Source organism: Lissotriton helveticus, chromosome 8 (assembly GCF_964261635.1).
Source record: "Lissotriton helveticus chromosome 8, aLisHel1.1, whole genome shotgun sequence".
Taxonomy (NCBI): domain Eukaryota; kingdom Metazoa; phylum Chordata; class Amphibia; order Caudata; family Salamandridae; genus Lissotriton; species Lissotriton helveticus.
This window is the reverse complement of record NC_136069.1, coordinates 1,520,281,064-1,520,297,281: the sequence shown is the minus strand read 5'-3', so window position 1 is coordinate 1,520,297,281 and position 16,218 is coordinate 1,520,281,064. Positions and strand designations below refer to the sequence as shown.

The window sequence follows — 16,218 nt, the reverse complement described above, 5'->3', positions numbered from 1 at the left end:
CCTGGAAAGACCGCCACCACTCACAACACTGTAAAGCAGAGGGCGTTCAAGGTCTCAGGGAGCAAAGAAAGCAGTGACTTTATTTTTATTTTAACCTAAAGGCAAGACTCTTTCAGGCAGGAGGCTTGATTGTCCAAACATAATATCCAAAAGGTCTCCTCGCTTCCCTCAAGCTGCCACTGCCCGCTTCTCAAGGTAGGAAGCTATGAGGCCGGTTTCATAAAACAAGGTTGGCATTTGTTCTGTGCAGAACCACTCGACGAGGAACTCTCTGAAGCTGAATTGTCCCACCATCTCCCGCCGCCTGAAGCATCATTTGCCAAAGACCCTGTGCCTCACCAACCTACACCTACCTCATGATGCCTTCTGATCATAATGAGCTCCCCGCCAACTGAGACACTGTATCCAATCAGAATGTGAGTGCCATGCGTCCCTGGCATTAGACATACAGGAGACCCATCACAGAGTAGAGTACCGTTGCCCTTAGTAACGAGGCAATCTGTTTTTAGGATTTCAAAAATCTACTGGGAATGTAAATATATTGGCAAAATATCCCAAATCTGCACGAAATTTAAAAAAATCTGAAAATTCTGTGCTGCACATGTTTGATTTCCCTAGTTCTGTGTGCATGTACAGAGGTGTGTTTTAACATTTATGTACTATACAATTTCATACATACTAAAATGAATCAAAAGAAAAGCATCCACCTTTAATGCCTTCTGATCTCCAGAAACTCCCCACCACCTGACTGCTGAGCGAGCGATACAACCCAATAAAATAAATACATTTAATTCCCACCTGTGAAAAATTGAAAGTGTGTGCTGGCTGAGTGGGCTGCGAGGCTGTGACTGTGACAGAAAGTTCATTTTAAGCTGCTCTCTGCCCTCGCCCTCCCCGAGCAGTCGTTTTCTGTGGCCTATGACACAGACTTCCCTCTCTCCTGTTTAACACTTCTGAGTTGTGCTATGTCATTAGGCAGCACCCGGGCTGTGTCTGAGACGAGAGTAATTCTGTGCTACCTAACGAGACTAGCAGCAGAGCGAATTGGAACCCTGAGGGAGAACGCGACAGGTTATGTAGTGAACCCTCAATGTAAAGGTAAGGAAATAATGAACTGTCACTATCTTATAAAGTATGTGGGCTAAACCTGCAGAAACAGTCCACAGCTTCGATAGTCTTTACAAAAGAAAGGGATCTTAACCCTGGGAAATCTTACGTTGCCGGATTATCATACACGTTCATATTAAATGATTTTCATATACTTCCATGTGAAAGTCACTGGATTTTAGTGAACTTTAAAAAAAGACTAATTTCAAGAAAATCTGAGATGCAAGCATGTGACTAAGTTTGTGAATCAGCCTCTCATTCACAAACCATAATATGATTTGAGGTTTAAAAGTCAAACCAGTCATTCGTAGATCCTTGTGTGGCGCTAACACTGTGAAGGAAATGGTAAAGCCAATGTGTCTAGAGCTTTAGTTTCATCATATGGATATTGAGGCTCTACAACAAATAGTTATGCTGTGGACATCAAGGGATGTATGGCTTCTAAATGCACCAGGACCCGGAGTTGGCATTATACCGTAATAACAAACAGCTACATCTTTTTTCTTATATGACAATATTTGGAGTTTTACCCAATTCCTAACTCAGTAGCTGGTTAAAGACCATCATAACTAAAATTGGGCTTTAGCCCAAAAAACACATGTTATTGTTTAACCATCTCCTAAATGTAATTTATCCTGAACACAATGTTTTGAAGCTGAGAAATTCCTATATTTGGTTACAAACCACACACTCAATACAAGTGGACTATGCATTAAAGTTATTGCATCTGTATAGAAAGTACGGCACCCGACAACACCGCTGAGCGTAGGGACTGACAAACGGACAGAGGAGGATAAGATGGACTTACCAATGAAGTACGCCAGGAGGATGACCAGGGTGACCGAGATGATGATGGCGCTCAAGGCCGCGCATTTCCAGTTGCAGTACTTGTACGGCTTCTTCAGGTTGAAGGCTGGTCGAGAGAAAGTACTGCGGGGCAGAGGTCTGGGCGGGGGAGAGTACACAGTGCTGGAAGTCAGGGGGTAGCCCGGTGATGTTGTACAAAAGAGGGGCGAAGTGCCTCCGGGCTTGAAGAGAAAGTGCCTGGAAGGGAGAGAAAATTGTTACTGCCACTCACTCAACTGAAGGGACCTGCCTAGCGGAGATCCGCTTTCAGAAATGCCGCTTGCAGGTCAGCGGCGAGCTACGCTGCAGAGAGCGCAACAGGAAAGAATGGGGTAAATCATTAAAGCAGAAAGAGGACTCGCAGGGCAAGAAGAAATTATAAACTACAAAGTCAAGCAAACTTGTCACAGTAAGATGTCACAGGGGGGCTAATATGAAATTGGCAACTCTAAACAATATATCAGAAGCAGGGTAATTGCATCAGAACCTTGTTCAAAACGGCCCAGTCCATGGAGCACAGAGAAGACCCGCATAGTACTGAGGAGTCACCGGAGATTCTATTGTTGAAGCCAGCACTGCACGCGCTCTCTTAGTATATATGCATATACCGTCCACTATTAATTAGTCATCAGCCCCTAACTCTCTTTGTAGCTCCATTTGCATGGAACATCTGGTTAACAAGGAGCTCCACTGATTTAAAATTTTATTCTAACAATCAGTTCTTTAAGGGCATCTGTTTCTTAGCAATTTCTTGTTTGTCTCTGTAAATACAGTCCTTTGTAGGAACCCATACATTGTTGCCCCTACAGCGTCTGCCCCTCCTATCCCCAATTGACTGTTACTACGCGAGCCCACCAAGTGCTGAAAGTTGGTTTACAGAATTTTCACTTACTTCTGATCATCTAAAGTAACTGCATAAACAAGACAGTATGGTAAAAACACTGCCAGTGTAATAGCGTGGCACTACTGTGAATGTACGCGGCAACTGGGAGCAACAAAAGAACTATTGCATGTCTCAGTTCTCAAATTATCCCCTGAAGGATGAAAGGCTGTCAGTCGGTACTCATTTCATCTCAAGAAGGACAGCAGTGGAACAGCTGGAGGTCATTCATCCTTTTCAGAAGAAGTGCGATGAAACAGCTGATATCATTTTTTATTTATTTATTATGTATTATATATCGCTTATGAGTAGCTCGGAGAGATAACTCAGGAGGCATGGTCTATCAGACCAACTAAACCTCTTCTGAAGAGGAAGGGTCCCGACCCTACCAGATCGAGGACTCGGTCGCTCTACTGGAAGCCCTACCCTGTACATCACCTAACTTAGTGCTCTGAAGTGGCCACTTCGAAACACTGTTGCGCACTACTACAAAACAACAAAATAAATAAATCTATAATTAACATAAAAACAAAGAGGCTGGTGGTCAGAAATTCATCCTTCTGTAGATGGAATTAGGGTCATTTGTCACTCCCGTTTCATCCTTCTGAATGAAATAAAAGAAAGACTTATCTGCCTTTCTTAAGTATTGAGCTGTGTTAGAAGACAGAGGCACATTCATCACTCTGGAGGCAAAATAAGATGCGAGACAAAAACATTGGATATGTGCACGTTGCATATTATCTTTCCCTCTGAAATATCAATCACAGTGACAGGAGGGCAATTTGAAATATAATATAAATACTTTTCAGCATATTTACCTATCACTGTTACTTAACACTGATGACAAACAAGACAATGGGGCTAATTCACTATAACTGCACCACAGGAGAACCACTTCACCTACTCCTAAATGTCTTTGCAAAGCAACCTCGAAATTTTCAACTCCCTCTTAAACTGGGGCACAGTCCTAATAAAAGTATATGAATATTCCTACAATAGTTTTATTTTAAAGGTTTTCGCAGCAATTCACAAATGCACGTAAGAGACCGTAAAGTAGTACTAAACGTGCACTTTTTTACGTGAATCACCCCAATGTATTGAGAAAGTACTCCTCGTACTTTACTTTCACGCACATCCCTAGTTGGTCTAGCGTACCTGACCCATTTAATTGCTTTTTCTCTTCTCAATCAGTTTTGAGCACCAGTGGTGAGCCGGTGGGGAACCTAGCATGTATCAACAGTAGTGGCAGTTAAGTGAGGATGTGGTGGCTGCATTCAGGTAGAGAAAATGGCTGCTTACACAGGAGAACGTCCACAGAAAAAAACAAGATTATACTTAGAAAAGGAACAGATGCCAATTAAAACAGAAAGAACATGCCGCTTAAGCTATGGTAGGTACATTTCTGAACAAGAAAAGATTGGTGTTTCCTATTGAGGACTGTTGCAATCCGCTCCATTTAGAATTCCATCATAGCCAAAAATGATTTACATTCTCCAATTAATTTCTCCATGTCGATGAAATAGAGAAGCTAAATTAACACACTCGAAACCTGCAAGACAGAAAGGTTAACACTGTTCCTCAAGCGCAATGTGATAAACTTTATTAAAACATACAGTGCTTCAGACTAGAAAGAGTCCAATTCTCATCAACAGGTCGGCCATCTTGAAACGATTCCCAATACAGTGCCTTTATGGAGTGCAAAGTAAGCCAATGAAATGGCGTGTATCAGCATATTAATGAGATGCCATTAATATGTACAGGACACTGTATTTGGAGGAGGGACCTTTGATACACTCTTTGATGCCTGGAGCCCAGACACTCCAACCGTAGTCCCAGTTTGAGCACGCGTTGGAAGTCTAGGACCCGCAAACCATCAAAGCTGCCTCCGAGGAGCTAAACTCTTCATTTAGCTTGAGAAACGAATGGGGTTAGTACGTGTGAACATGCCAAATGAATTCACAGTAAAGAAGATGACTGCATAAGCGGATAACATACCCATCGTAAGCACCGTCATGTCTGGAGGAGGTGAGAATGTCCATTTCAATGAGGTTGTCCTGCAATGTCTCTAGGAATGTCTGCTTTGCTATGTTTCTACATACAGATGGAAACATGAATGAAGGCCGTGAGTCATGCATCTATGAAGTGCCATTTTCGAAAACATGGTCTTGCATGCTGAAGTGCATTTGTGACGTTAAAGTGATGGCCTGATACCCATATATACAGAAAAAACATTAATACAGTCGGTGCCATAAGCCCTGCAGGTTTCCAAAGCTGGCAATTCTGATGTGCTTATTAGCAGTATAGACAATAAGTTTCTAAAGTTCAACAAAAGGGAATACTAATAAAGTTAACAATGATAATGTCAATAAAAAGTAAAGTAACAATAGCAACAACAATATTATTCATTAATATTATTCGCTTACAAGTTATCAGTTTCCTTGATGTTGGCAGGAACAGTTGCACAAACTAGAGACTTTTGTTGTATTATCAAAAAACTGTTAGAGGGTTTATGTCAGCAAACATGAATTCCGAATGAGCCGCTTCGACAGGATGCTTTACACGAGGTCTACTGAATTGTTTGAAACCTGGAAGCAAAGTTGGTTTGCAACAAAAGAAATTGGAAAAATCCCTCACCTTTGGAACTCGGGGAGCAGTCTTCATTCAGCCCAGCAGGAACCAATCACTTCTCTTACACTGGTGAATGTTACCGAGTAAAGAGCAGAGCTGACCACAACTTCGCAATATAGGGTTAGAGAGATTCGTTTAGTAGTGTTTTAGGGTTGCTTTGTCACTTAGATGCAGCGTTCTAAGAAGTGGATCCGCAACAAACAATGATTTTGGAGTTCTGTCTTAGCGAATGGGTTCCTGGTCCTTCGAGAAATATAACTCACTAATCTTCATCACGTTGCACAAGTAATTTCAACTTCCATCAGTTGAGAAGATGAGGTGTCATGTCAACATAGTGATAGAATCTAGCATCATTGATTTGAGCTATGAGGCTTGCACCGCATGAAACCACGCATGATCAAACAACTACTTCCAACTTTTGTTTAACTCTTGTGGGTGCAGTATATGTCTAATATTTTAAGGTGGCAACTTTAGATGTACGTATTCATTTACAGAGGGCCAAGTTATTCCACCCTACTGGATTCTGACTGTAATACTCTACTAAAAAATTGCCAGGCATATTGTTTTGGCTGTCATTCACCCTACTGTGGGGTATCTGGGTTTTCTAAAGACCTCGTCAGGCATGTTGACCGATTGCTACATATTTGTACAGTGACTTATTCTGAGCCTATCCTGGGTTTTGCCATCACCTTGTGGGTTTTGCAGAAAATAGTCCCCTTAAGGATAATCCTGTTTGTCATTGGAGTGCCACTTTAAGAACTTTGAGCATTATGTCCATCTGAAGTGAAACTGACTAGGGATGGTCACAACAAGGCAAGCTGTAAGTTGGAGCCATACTTTGTTTTCAGAAGGGTGTATCCTTGCCATGGTAATCGGCCTGGAGTTCCTTTTATTCGCTATGTTGCCGTTTCACAGGAATGGGCAAGTGAAAGAGGAGTTTGCTTGCCAAAACTGACAAAATCAAATTGGCACGAATCAGGAAGGACAGAATATGTCCACCCACACTTCTGGAAAGCTTTGTGAATTCTTGAAAGACTGAAGGTTATGACAATGTGGATGCATTTCCACAGGTGTAATTGTACATGTACATATTGCAGAATTATTCAGCGTGAAATGCCATCACTTTAGTGCAACTCTTGAGACTGTGGCATTACCAAACTTTACAGGGAAATACTCAGCATGAACGCCCATTCCCCAAACAAAGTAGGATTTACTCCCGCACAATATTACTCCATCCTTGGTTAATATTATGTAGGAGTAAAAACCTCTAGGAGTATACGGTCACCTTTTAAAACTATTGTGCACTTGCAAATGGAGTGGTTTGAGCGTGTAAATCAGACTTACAGGTGCAAATGGTGCTGTGAATCAGGCCCACTAAGTGTGCAGACTGACGCAGTATGCAGCTAAACATATCCTACTGCACAAACCGCGCCATGAACAGGCGTGTCATGACCTCTGTCAATCACCACCGCTCATTCAAGCCATGGTGCACGATACAAATTTACAGGCCTTGGGGCGTACCGTTCAGCGGACCCTGCAACCGCCGCTGCAAACTGCGTTATACAATGTACAAGAGCCAATGAGGTGAACGCTGAACGCTACCTTGTGCGTCCTTCTCCCACCATTGGGTCTTCCTAAGTGAGGCGCCAATTCCTGCAGGAATGAGCCTGAGCGATGACTGCTGATCGTTCAAGGACCAACTGCGGCTCTAATGGGAGCGCAGACTCTTCTGAGGAGCAACTTGCTTCCCTACCACAGACATTGATTTTCCTGACCCCTCTCTTCTCCGGCAGACTGACGCGAATCTCCGAGCCTGTCTGAAGTTTGTGATCTTTTAATTACAGAAATAATGCATCTAGTGGTTCCTAATAGCTCTTCACAGGCGCATCTGCAGTTATTGGGCTGGACTCATTTACCGGTGCTTTTTTTCTGCTGAAATATCAATTCTTTAGGCTTTGCCAATTAGTTGGTAATTTGAGGATCCAGGGTCTGTGTATTGGCTGGTAATCATCTATTTGCAGTCAGATACTGCAGGTTGGATGGGCTGGGGTTCCTCGGCTAAATGCAATTAGACAAAGATCACTGAACTCCTTCAAAGTGCAGCGAATACACAAAACCAGATATCGGAGGGGAGCAGAAAATTGAAGGCCGGTTTGAGGGAGTGCACAAGGGAATGAGCTAGAGGGCACCGGTGAGGACTATATAAGGAGAGAGAAAGAGGAGAGTAAAAATATTTGGAGCAATCAAGTGAGAGATGGATAAAAGGAATATGGGGAGCTGTAGACCTATATATCCTTGGAAGGATACATAGATTGATCAAAAATGCATTGAAAGACAGATCTACTTTCAGGTAGAATGGACTACATGAATTCAAAGAGCCAGAGAGCTAAATAGATATAGCCACAGATAAATAGAAAATGATGCAGCATCTGGGATTTCCTATAGCAGCCGGCACACCCGCCAAACAGGCTATCTCATGCTCTTGAACAATAGGGTTCCCAACAGGATCCTTGCTGCTCCACCATCAAATGTGATACAGGATGACCCTTTCTCTCGGTTCCACTCATTGAAGCTGCAACATTTTGGATCCTTTGGACCGAAATTTTCCATCAGAAGGGGACCAGACATTTCTCTTATTAACCCGTTAACCGCGGCATAAAATCCGCCGTGGTGCGGGTGTTTCTGTGCGCGGGCGGGGCGTGTCGGCCAACGGACGCACACAGCACTACGGAGGTAGTGCTTGCGACGGCCGTTGGCCGATGCACGCAGCGAACGGGTTAATATAAAGCATCAAAATGCTAGGTGAAAAAACAAAATAGCTTCAATAGTGTTCTAGTGAGTTGTGTATCACTGGCGAAAGGGATTCAGTTGAGAGCCATAAAAGTGAAGTTGAACCTGGAACTCAATGCCTAGAAGATTGCAGCAGTGGCCAAGATCCTATAAGCACCAGATACTGTCTGAGAGTGCATCTCTATGCCGACTCGCTCTTAGCCCTCTCTTCTGAGATTCTCAACAGCACTAGAAACTAATGTGCACTCTGAAGAAGAACATCCAACAAAACACGCTTCAGCTGACCGGGCAGTGTGCTAACAGCAGCAACTTATCAGACAGAGACCAGAACAACAAGGGTCAAGAAAGAAAAAGACTCCACTCAAACAACCAAGAGGAGGGAAACTTTGCATCCCTGGCCAACAGGTCATTATCCCACCACAACTGTCCTGTGCACGCTATATTAACCAAGAGTCTTCTGATCCTGGTTTTCCAGAGATGCGATGTGTGGTAGGAGTGCTTGTGAAAGGGGCAGTGTTGAGAGCACTGACGACACCGAAGACAAACATGGAAAAACAGCATGGAATCACTACACTATCACCCTAGTTTTCCTGAAAAATACTGATTCTCCAAAAAAGAATTGAACAAATCTGCCTTCCTAGCTCAAAGAAGAATTATGCAATCAAAATCACAGGCACAGGTTGAAAGAACCCTCCGTGCACCATTATGCAGTCAGGCTCCTAGCATTGTGTCTGGTTTCCACTCGCTTCTCTTCAGACGCAGACATATAGGGTCTTGGGTACCACCTTACTCTTTGAGACAGCTGTCAAGAAGACCTATTGCTTACAATATGGGTGGAGTGGGTGTTGGGTCTGCCCTTTTCAACCACTGACTTTCTTCAACTAGACTCTTTCAACCATTGGATTGAGACTGTGCCAAGTAGGTTGGCTCAGCCCAGTGGAGTAGTCCTCTCCCATCTAAGGCTATTGGCTGTATCCTTCCGTCTCCACTAGAGTGTTTGCATTGAACTGCATGAACGAATACAACTATGCCCTTCCGCTTGTTTCCTTCTTTGAGTCTTGCTACAATGCACCACTGCTGAATGAAAGCCAAGCCTATGGGCTTTGCCAATGTTTGTTCCTAGTGGCATTGTAGTGCCGTCACCACTGTTTCAAGCACAAGGCCCTCTCGACATAGGTGTATTTTGCAAATGCCAGCTATTTCTTTCATAATAGTTAGCAGATCGAAAGAGTAATTTTCCTTTCTCTATATTTTGCTCTTTGGATTGGGTGGTGAAGGAGCGCGGCCAGACGCGCACATCCTTTCAGTGGAAAGACCGATTCCAGCTTCATAAATTGGATATTGATTTCCTTTGGCAAGAGAATGCATTCATAAAATATAACCACTCTCAATATTGGTATTCTGGGTGCAATTCCAACCAAGGGAGGAAGAGTTGAAATAATGACGGCAGCAGCAGCCCTGGTTATGCATGTTTGCAGAAAGATGACCTGAATCTTGATTTTGTGCAATATTTCAGGGGGCTGCAGATACCCTCAGATCCCAGATATATTATCCTAGGCCTCCCTACAGACGTAGAGATTTCTAGATATCAGCTACTACTGTGTAATCTGGGGCTAAAAGAGACATCACCAGACAATGGGGAAGAGAAGACCTGCCCACCCTGGAGGAATGGCGAGCAAATATGGACTTGTATATGGGGGCAGAGAAAACAACTTACAAGGCTGGAGGGTGTCCCAAAAAATTCAAGAAAATTTGTCAGCTGTGGTTAAGATATTGTGGTTTGTGGGTGGAGGGTAGTGGATCCGAAGTTATGCACCCCAACACGCAGGAACCGTGAGCCTTAAACAGACAACCCCACTACCTAAGGGGAGGCAACCGAAGTGGGCCACATCTAATGTATCGGGCGGGAAGGGCAAGGAACAATGGAGGACGAAGTACCAAAATGTATTTTCTGTATGCATGACAGTAACAAGTAACTGTAACAAGGTAACATTTGATGTATACTGGACTTACCTGTTTAGAATCTGGCAAATGGTTAAAAACAAACTAAAAAACAGATTAAAAAAAATATTTCAGGGGGCTTGGTTTTCCTCTGGATGATTTTTTTTAAACTCGTCCCACAGAATGTGTAGCTTACAGCAAACGATACATCTGTTGTCATGCTGATGGAAGCACAGTACACTGAACAGGGATGCTCCAAAGTAGGTCTTGCTCAGGGCCCCACAAATCGTGGCTTCCCTCCAATATTTGTCATGAGAATCGAGCTCCATTGGGAAATTAGAAACACAAGGGTAGACAACGCAGTTTTATGTTTGTGAACAAAAGTGTATCTCACCCACTAGCTGGAAATCTTGTAGCCTCAAACACTATACCTTGCTCTCTGGCAGAGAGCGTTGCTGCATGGTGGGGTACATTTAGGGTAGCTGCATGCTACAACAAGCATTAGAAATGCAATAGGTCTCACATTTTTTTGAGTTAGAGCTTTTGGCATAGCTCAACAGCTACCGGACAGAAATTGCGACTTCGCCAGTGCCGAACAGAGCATTGCTCCGTGAAATGGCCTGAAAGCCTAAAATGATGTTGATAGCCTACAAAATAAAGAGGCAGATCAGGATGACCAGGAGGAACCGTGGGTTATTGGGATGGCCAACGCAAGCAAACAATGAAAAAAATCGCTTGAGCATCACCCAAGCACGCAAAAGCGAGAGAATCAGACCTAACGCACCGATAAAATCCACGGATTTCTAAATGGCACAACAACGAACAAATGTCAATTCATGGGCATGGCAAAAGCCAATAGAGAAGATAACAGGCCTTGCAGACAGCGCATGCGTGCTGCTTAGGCTAGACCTAATGGTATGGTCCAATGTGACTGTCATGTGAAAAAGCAGGTGGGTGAGAGCTGGAAGATGGGGGTACGGGGGAGGGCGGGACAACTGAATAATACAGGGAAGCCAAATTCCTTTGTGGTTCTTCTGGAACAGAAGTTTACCAGGGAAGCCTGCAAGGTGGCCAGTGATAGCATCAGGAGGTGCTCCAAAAAAAGGAAGTAGTAAGCATGAACTCGTCATACAGGATGATGGAATCTAAGAAGATGTGATCTGGAAACAAGATTATGCTTTAAGAAAAGTAAATTAAGGTGGTATCTATCGGGCGGACATGCTGGGCCTTTTAGTCAGTCTCCGTTCACCACAATCTAAACTACATTCAGCTTCAATGTCCACCCTACTTCCGGTCTCTGAGATAAAGGAGTCAGCATCTGTTGCCCACTGATCACCAACACATTGCCTGCTCTTTCCACGCTCTGGGTCGGTCTTTAAGAAGATCCGTCCACTGCCCACAGGGGGCGGACAGAAAGGTGTGTGGTTCTTCCCAACTTTTGTATTATTTGTATCCATTATTACCGTTCTTTCCACAAACATTAACGTTAAAATAGTAAAGAATGTCCTGCATCTTAGATGTTCTGATTAATTCACATGAAACTCATAAATTTAATGAAATTTTTCAATTTGTGATCAAACGCCAACTCTTTTTCTGGATGTACAATATCTCGCGTACACGCGGCCTACCTGGTCTCCAGTGGGATGTTGCTGTTGAGCAGCCAGTTGTCCTGACCATGGATGGCGTCTTGCGTGTTGCCCAGGGGCTCTCCAGAGTGGGAGTGGTCCGTGGGCGCTGGACTGGGGTTGCTGCGTGGTGTGTAGTTGCCCCTGTTCAGGGAATTGATGGAGGCCGCATGGTGCTGGTTCGGGGTGTGGGAGTGCGATATCGGTGGCGGAGGCGTCCGTAACCGCGAATGATTCTGCAGACCTAGCTGAGGATCTGGAAAAGAAAGAGAAGGCAAATTGTGAATTGGCCATCAAACCCACAGCAAAGAGGTCTTCAAATCAGAGAAAATCTTGAAATCAGAGAAAATCACATGCATCATACACAAACGATACTACAATAACCCTGCTGCTTAATTTGGCCCCCTTTGCCGCATAATCCTAGTGGCCCCACAACGGTAGAGCTCTGCAGAGTGGTTTGAAGGCTGTCGGTGTGATGACGAAACACATATTTCACAAAGATCAATTAAATAATTTCTACTTTTCCTGTTCCCTGTGGTATATGGGGTTTTATTCCACTGAATTCTGCACAGTGAAAGTACCCAGACATGTATTAAAAACCTCCACACAATAAATGGAATTATGCAGGTGAGGTATTCTCAAAACTATTTTGGCTGGGGCTACCATACTCCTCGCACCGGAGATGCCAACACGACTACATCCATATCTTGGTCTGGTCTCGGGGATAGGTCAGTCATTGAAGGCTGTTCAACAGTATTATAGTTTCCAGATCAATTGAAAACGGATAGTGGAGTCTAAAGCACTGTGTGTGTTTACGTGTATGTGTGTGTGTGTGTGTGTGTGTGTGTGTGTAAGTAAGCAAGTAAGTAAAGATCAAATGGTGTGTGATGTCACTTCCCCTGGAATCTTGAGGAACTAATGGTGTGTGATGTCACTTCCCCTGGAATCTTGAGGAACTGACTTTCATGACGAAAGGCCAAGTTAGGGGAAGCACCTGGATCCCCTTAATTGACGTTAACGTTTGTGAGGTCACTTCCCCCCGAGGGCGAAGATCTGACGCACATCTGCGTGTAATATGCAGGAAGTGGCCCATCACAGGTCAATTCCCAAATATGATATTTTAAATGAAATGCACATTGTGCAAGGCTCCGCCGCGGCTCGCCCGGCGCCCGCCTGCCCTCCGCGCGTCCTTGGCTGAGCCGACAGCCGCCTCTCAGAGCCGCGGCCTGCTTGATATTTCACGGGGCCCTCGGCCCGCATTCCTCCCCGACAGCCAGAGACCCTCTTCACACAAACCGCTCTTAATTCGATTCATTCTCTCAATCTTCAACACTTATGTCACGTCTGCGCATTATTGAGCTTAATACACCCTGACTTTGTATTCCAGCTCAATTATTATGGCTTAACAGCTGTTATTTATTTAAATCCCACTCCTTTGTCCAAGTGGGTACCTGACACTAACAGGGAGGGGTAGGTGCAGAAAAAAGGCGCTGTGAAATGCAAGTTATTGCAGAATAAGAACCTCCAATTGGGACAGTTCCAGGCTTCATATGAAACGGATTCCAAGGGAAAGGGCGAATTTCGGCTACCTGAACTAAATCCACTGAGCTATCTTACTGGTATTATTCTGGACATTATAAACTAGCCCTTTGGTCCCTCCATTTCTTTAGAATTATTCTGGACAGCACATGCAAGGTACAAGAAATCCATATATCCATGTGTGAGCCCCAGCCTTCTTTCTCTTCTCTGCTGCGCCTTCCTTTTGCCCTCCTCTGAGAACTGAAGTGTGCAATTTGTGCACGAGGACTTTTCGTGCTTCTTCAAAGTTAGACAACATCATTCCCCCTTGGAGACACCACAGTGGTAACAAGTGCGGACTGGTGTGCTTGAAACTTGCGAGCCTCTCCATAAAAGAAGAACTTTTTTATTAAACGTGCACATTTTAAAAGCACTTTTGTGCATGTGGGCGCTGTAATATTACAAGCAATTAAGGAGAAATGTATCAAAATCCCCCTGTGTGGTTAGCAATGGCTTATCAGGATAGGCAATGGGAGAGGCGCACCACATTCACTTGACAGCAGAGAACAAGTCATCAGGAAGGCCGGGATTACTGAGGAAGTGATGCTCTCGGTCATGGGTACTCTAACATTTTCCCAGGGGTCAAAAAGTTTGGTCTGTGATGCTCCCGAGGGCTGTATTGCCAGCAGGGTGGCGGTAAGGCGAGGGGGTTGGGGGTATTGGTGGGAAGGTTGGTGTAGGCAAAGGGTATACATCTAGTGGCTGAATTCAACAATGTGAAACCAGAAAACCTGGTATTAATCCCGGCTTCCCTAGTTTACCAAATTGTGTGATCCTGGGCAATTGTTTAATTTCACTTTCTCTCCTTTTTCTTCATTATCACATATGAAAGGACCTCAAAAATACATGATTTTCATGGTGTGTGCTGTCCAAAACATTCTCTTGTGTTTGATTTAATTAACTATAATGTTGTCATGTATAATAGGCATTCGGGCCAACCAAAGAGTGCACATAACAATTGACGTGCCTCTTTAGTTCCCTATTGGCGTGGTTGTCAGGGTTGGGGGAAAGAAATCACATTACAAATTCATGTTTGAAGACTATCACTTTTAAATGAATACTTCTCAATGCACTAATCAATTGGACTAAGGTGAAAGGGTTCTGCATGTTAATTAAATACAGTTTGTGAACTTTTAAGAGACTGTCCTGTTTATACACTTTTGCTGCAAGAAGGTGTTTAAAAATGAAGGGGTTTCTGAACTTAAGTGGTACAGGACTCTCTAGTTACACCCTTTATTTAACACCAATTAACCATGAAATAAATGCTTGCCTGTCTATTTAACATCTTTTTAGGGTTAGTGCTGAGTGGAGTAAGTAGCAGCCCAGTGCTCCTGTTTACAAGGAGGCCGCATGTAAAGGCCAAGGGGACCGCATGCGGCCGCCGGGCCGTAATTTGAGTATCAATGCTCTCGGTTAAGCAAAGTGCAGAGCACAGATTTAGTGATGGTGGCCTTTTCAACAGGGATGGGTAGTACTGCCCTGCACCCTTGGCAGGTCCACAGAGTGGTCAAGCACTAGAAGGCCTGAGGCTGTTAGGATGCAAAGTGCACAATGCCACCAGGAAAGCGGCTTTGAAGGTATAAAAAAACTACACGTGAAATATTAAATTATGTAGCAGAGACAACAACAAAAAAAAAAGAGAACTGTGATACCAGACAGTTTTGAGAAGGATGTACTGAATCACTATGGTGCAAAAGTAATTTATTTGCAGTGCTGTTGTCTGCAATGTACATAAGGAGACCTGAGCAGAGGTGAGGAAGCAGGCGTCTTCACTCAGTGACGATGTGGGCGTGAGGGTCTTTTGAATGCGGGTAATCTATAGTGCGGGAGTCACATGGCCAGCATGTATAGCATGATGACGACACAATGTGGTCACGCAGTGGTTAAATTGTAAAAAAAAAAAGTGCCAGGGCTCTCGTCAGGAGGCAGCTTGCAGCAGCCCATTTCTTACTAACCTTGAAAGTGGGGAAAGGATGAGGCGTAATGGTCAGAACTGGCGACTTCCGAGCTGGGGTACCAGGTTCGAGTCTCGGCGTCGGCTCAACATCCTGTGATTCTGGGCAAATCGCTTAATCTCCCTGTGCCTACCATAAATGAAGGTGTCCGCTCATGAAAAGCGTACCAGTATTCATGATGAAGTACCATTGCTGAGCACCAGAAACCACCGGCTCAAATTGAGCACTGTCGTCATGCCTCTCCTGGTGCAAGAATTGTATGGTTCTCCAAAGCAGAACGTCATTGGAGGTTCAGTGTTTTATGAAAGTCACTTGCCAGTGGCAATGCCTCTTGTGAGCCAGTAAAGTTAAACAGCCGTGGGCAAAAAGGAAGGAAAAGGCATTTGACAGAGTGAACATGGAGCCAGTTTCGGTGAAGACAGCGGGTACGAAGGCCATGTGGAGCAAATCACACCCTCTTCCCACATCCGGTGGACATGGGCCGCCTCCCACGCAGGGGCATAACACAGGCCCCCGCAGCCCATGCGGTGCGGGGGGGCCCCTAGCTTCAAGGGGCCCCCTCGGCACTGAACTCTGGCCGGGAGAGCTCCTGATTGAGCCCGCAGTGGGCCCCCCTAAGTACCGTGCAGGGAGGCCCCCTCACTTTTCGTTACGCCAGTGCTGCCACGGCTCGGTGTTCAACAGATTGAGGAGCCCGCCAGAAGCCAGGACCCTGCGGCTCACTACAGCACGCCGACACTGCACCCGCATTACCCTTTAAATTGCGACATTAGACGCTCCTCGCGCTTTTAATGATTAGGCGTGTTGAATAAAGGTCCAACGTAATCTGAATCCAATTTAGACTGCAGCGAAGTTTGGGCACCTGGGG

At 44.5% G+C, this 16,218-nt stretch overlaps 1 protein-coding gene across 1 annotated transcript in view; it reads right to left on the bottom strand.

The window, feature by feature from the left end:
- TENM4 (teneurin transmembrane protein 4) overlaps nucleotides 1-16,218 on the bottom strand; it is an 873,376-nt gene that overhangs the window by 317,148 nt on the left and 540,010 nt on the right. Inside the window, exons 5-7 of the mRNA XM_078658490.1 lie at nucleotides 11,821-12,073; nucleotides 4,829-4,924; nucleotides 1,916-2,151 (exon numbers count right to left, since the gene is read on the bottom strand). Of these exons, the coding sequence (XP_078514616.1) occupies nucleotides 1,916-2,151; nucleotides 4,829-4,924; nucleotides 11,821-12,073 (585 nt within the window). The remainder of the gene's footprint in view (nucleotides 1-1,915; nucleotides 2,152-4,828; nucleotides 4,925-11,820; nucleotides 12,074-16,218) is intronic.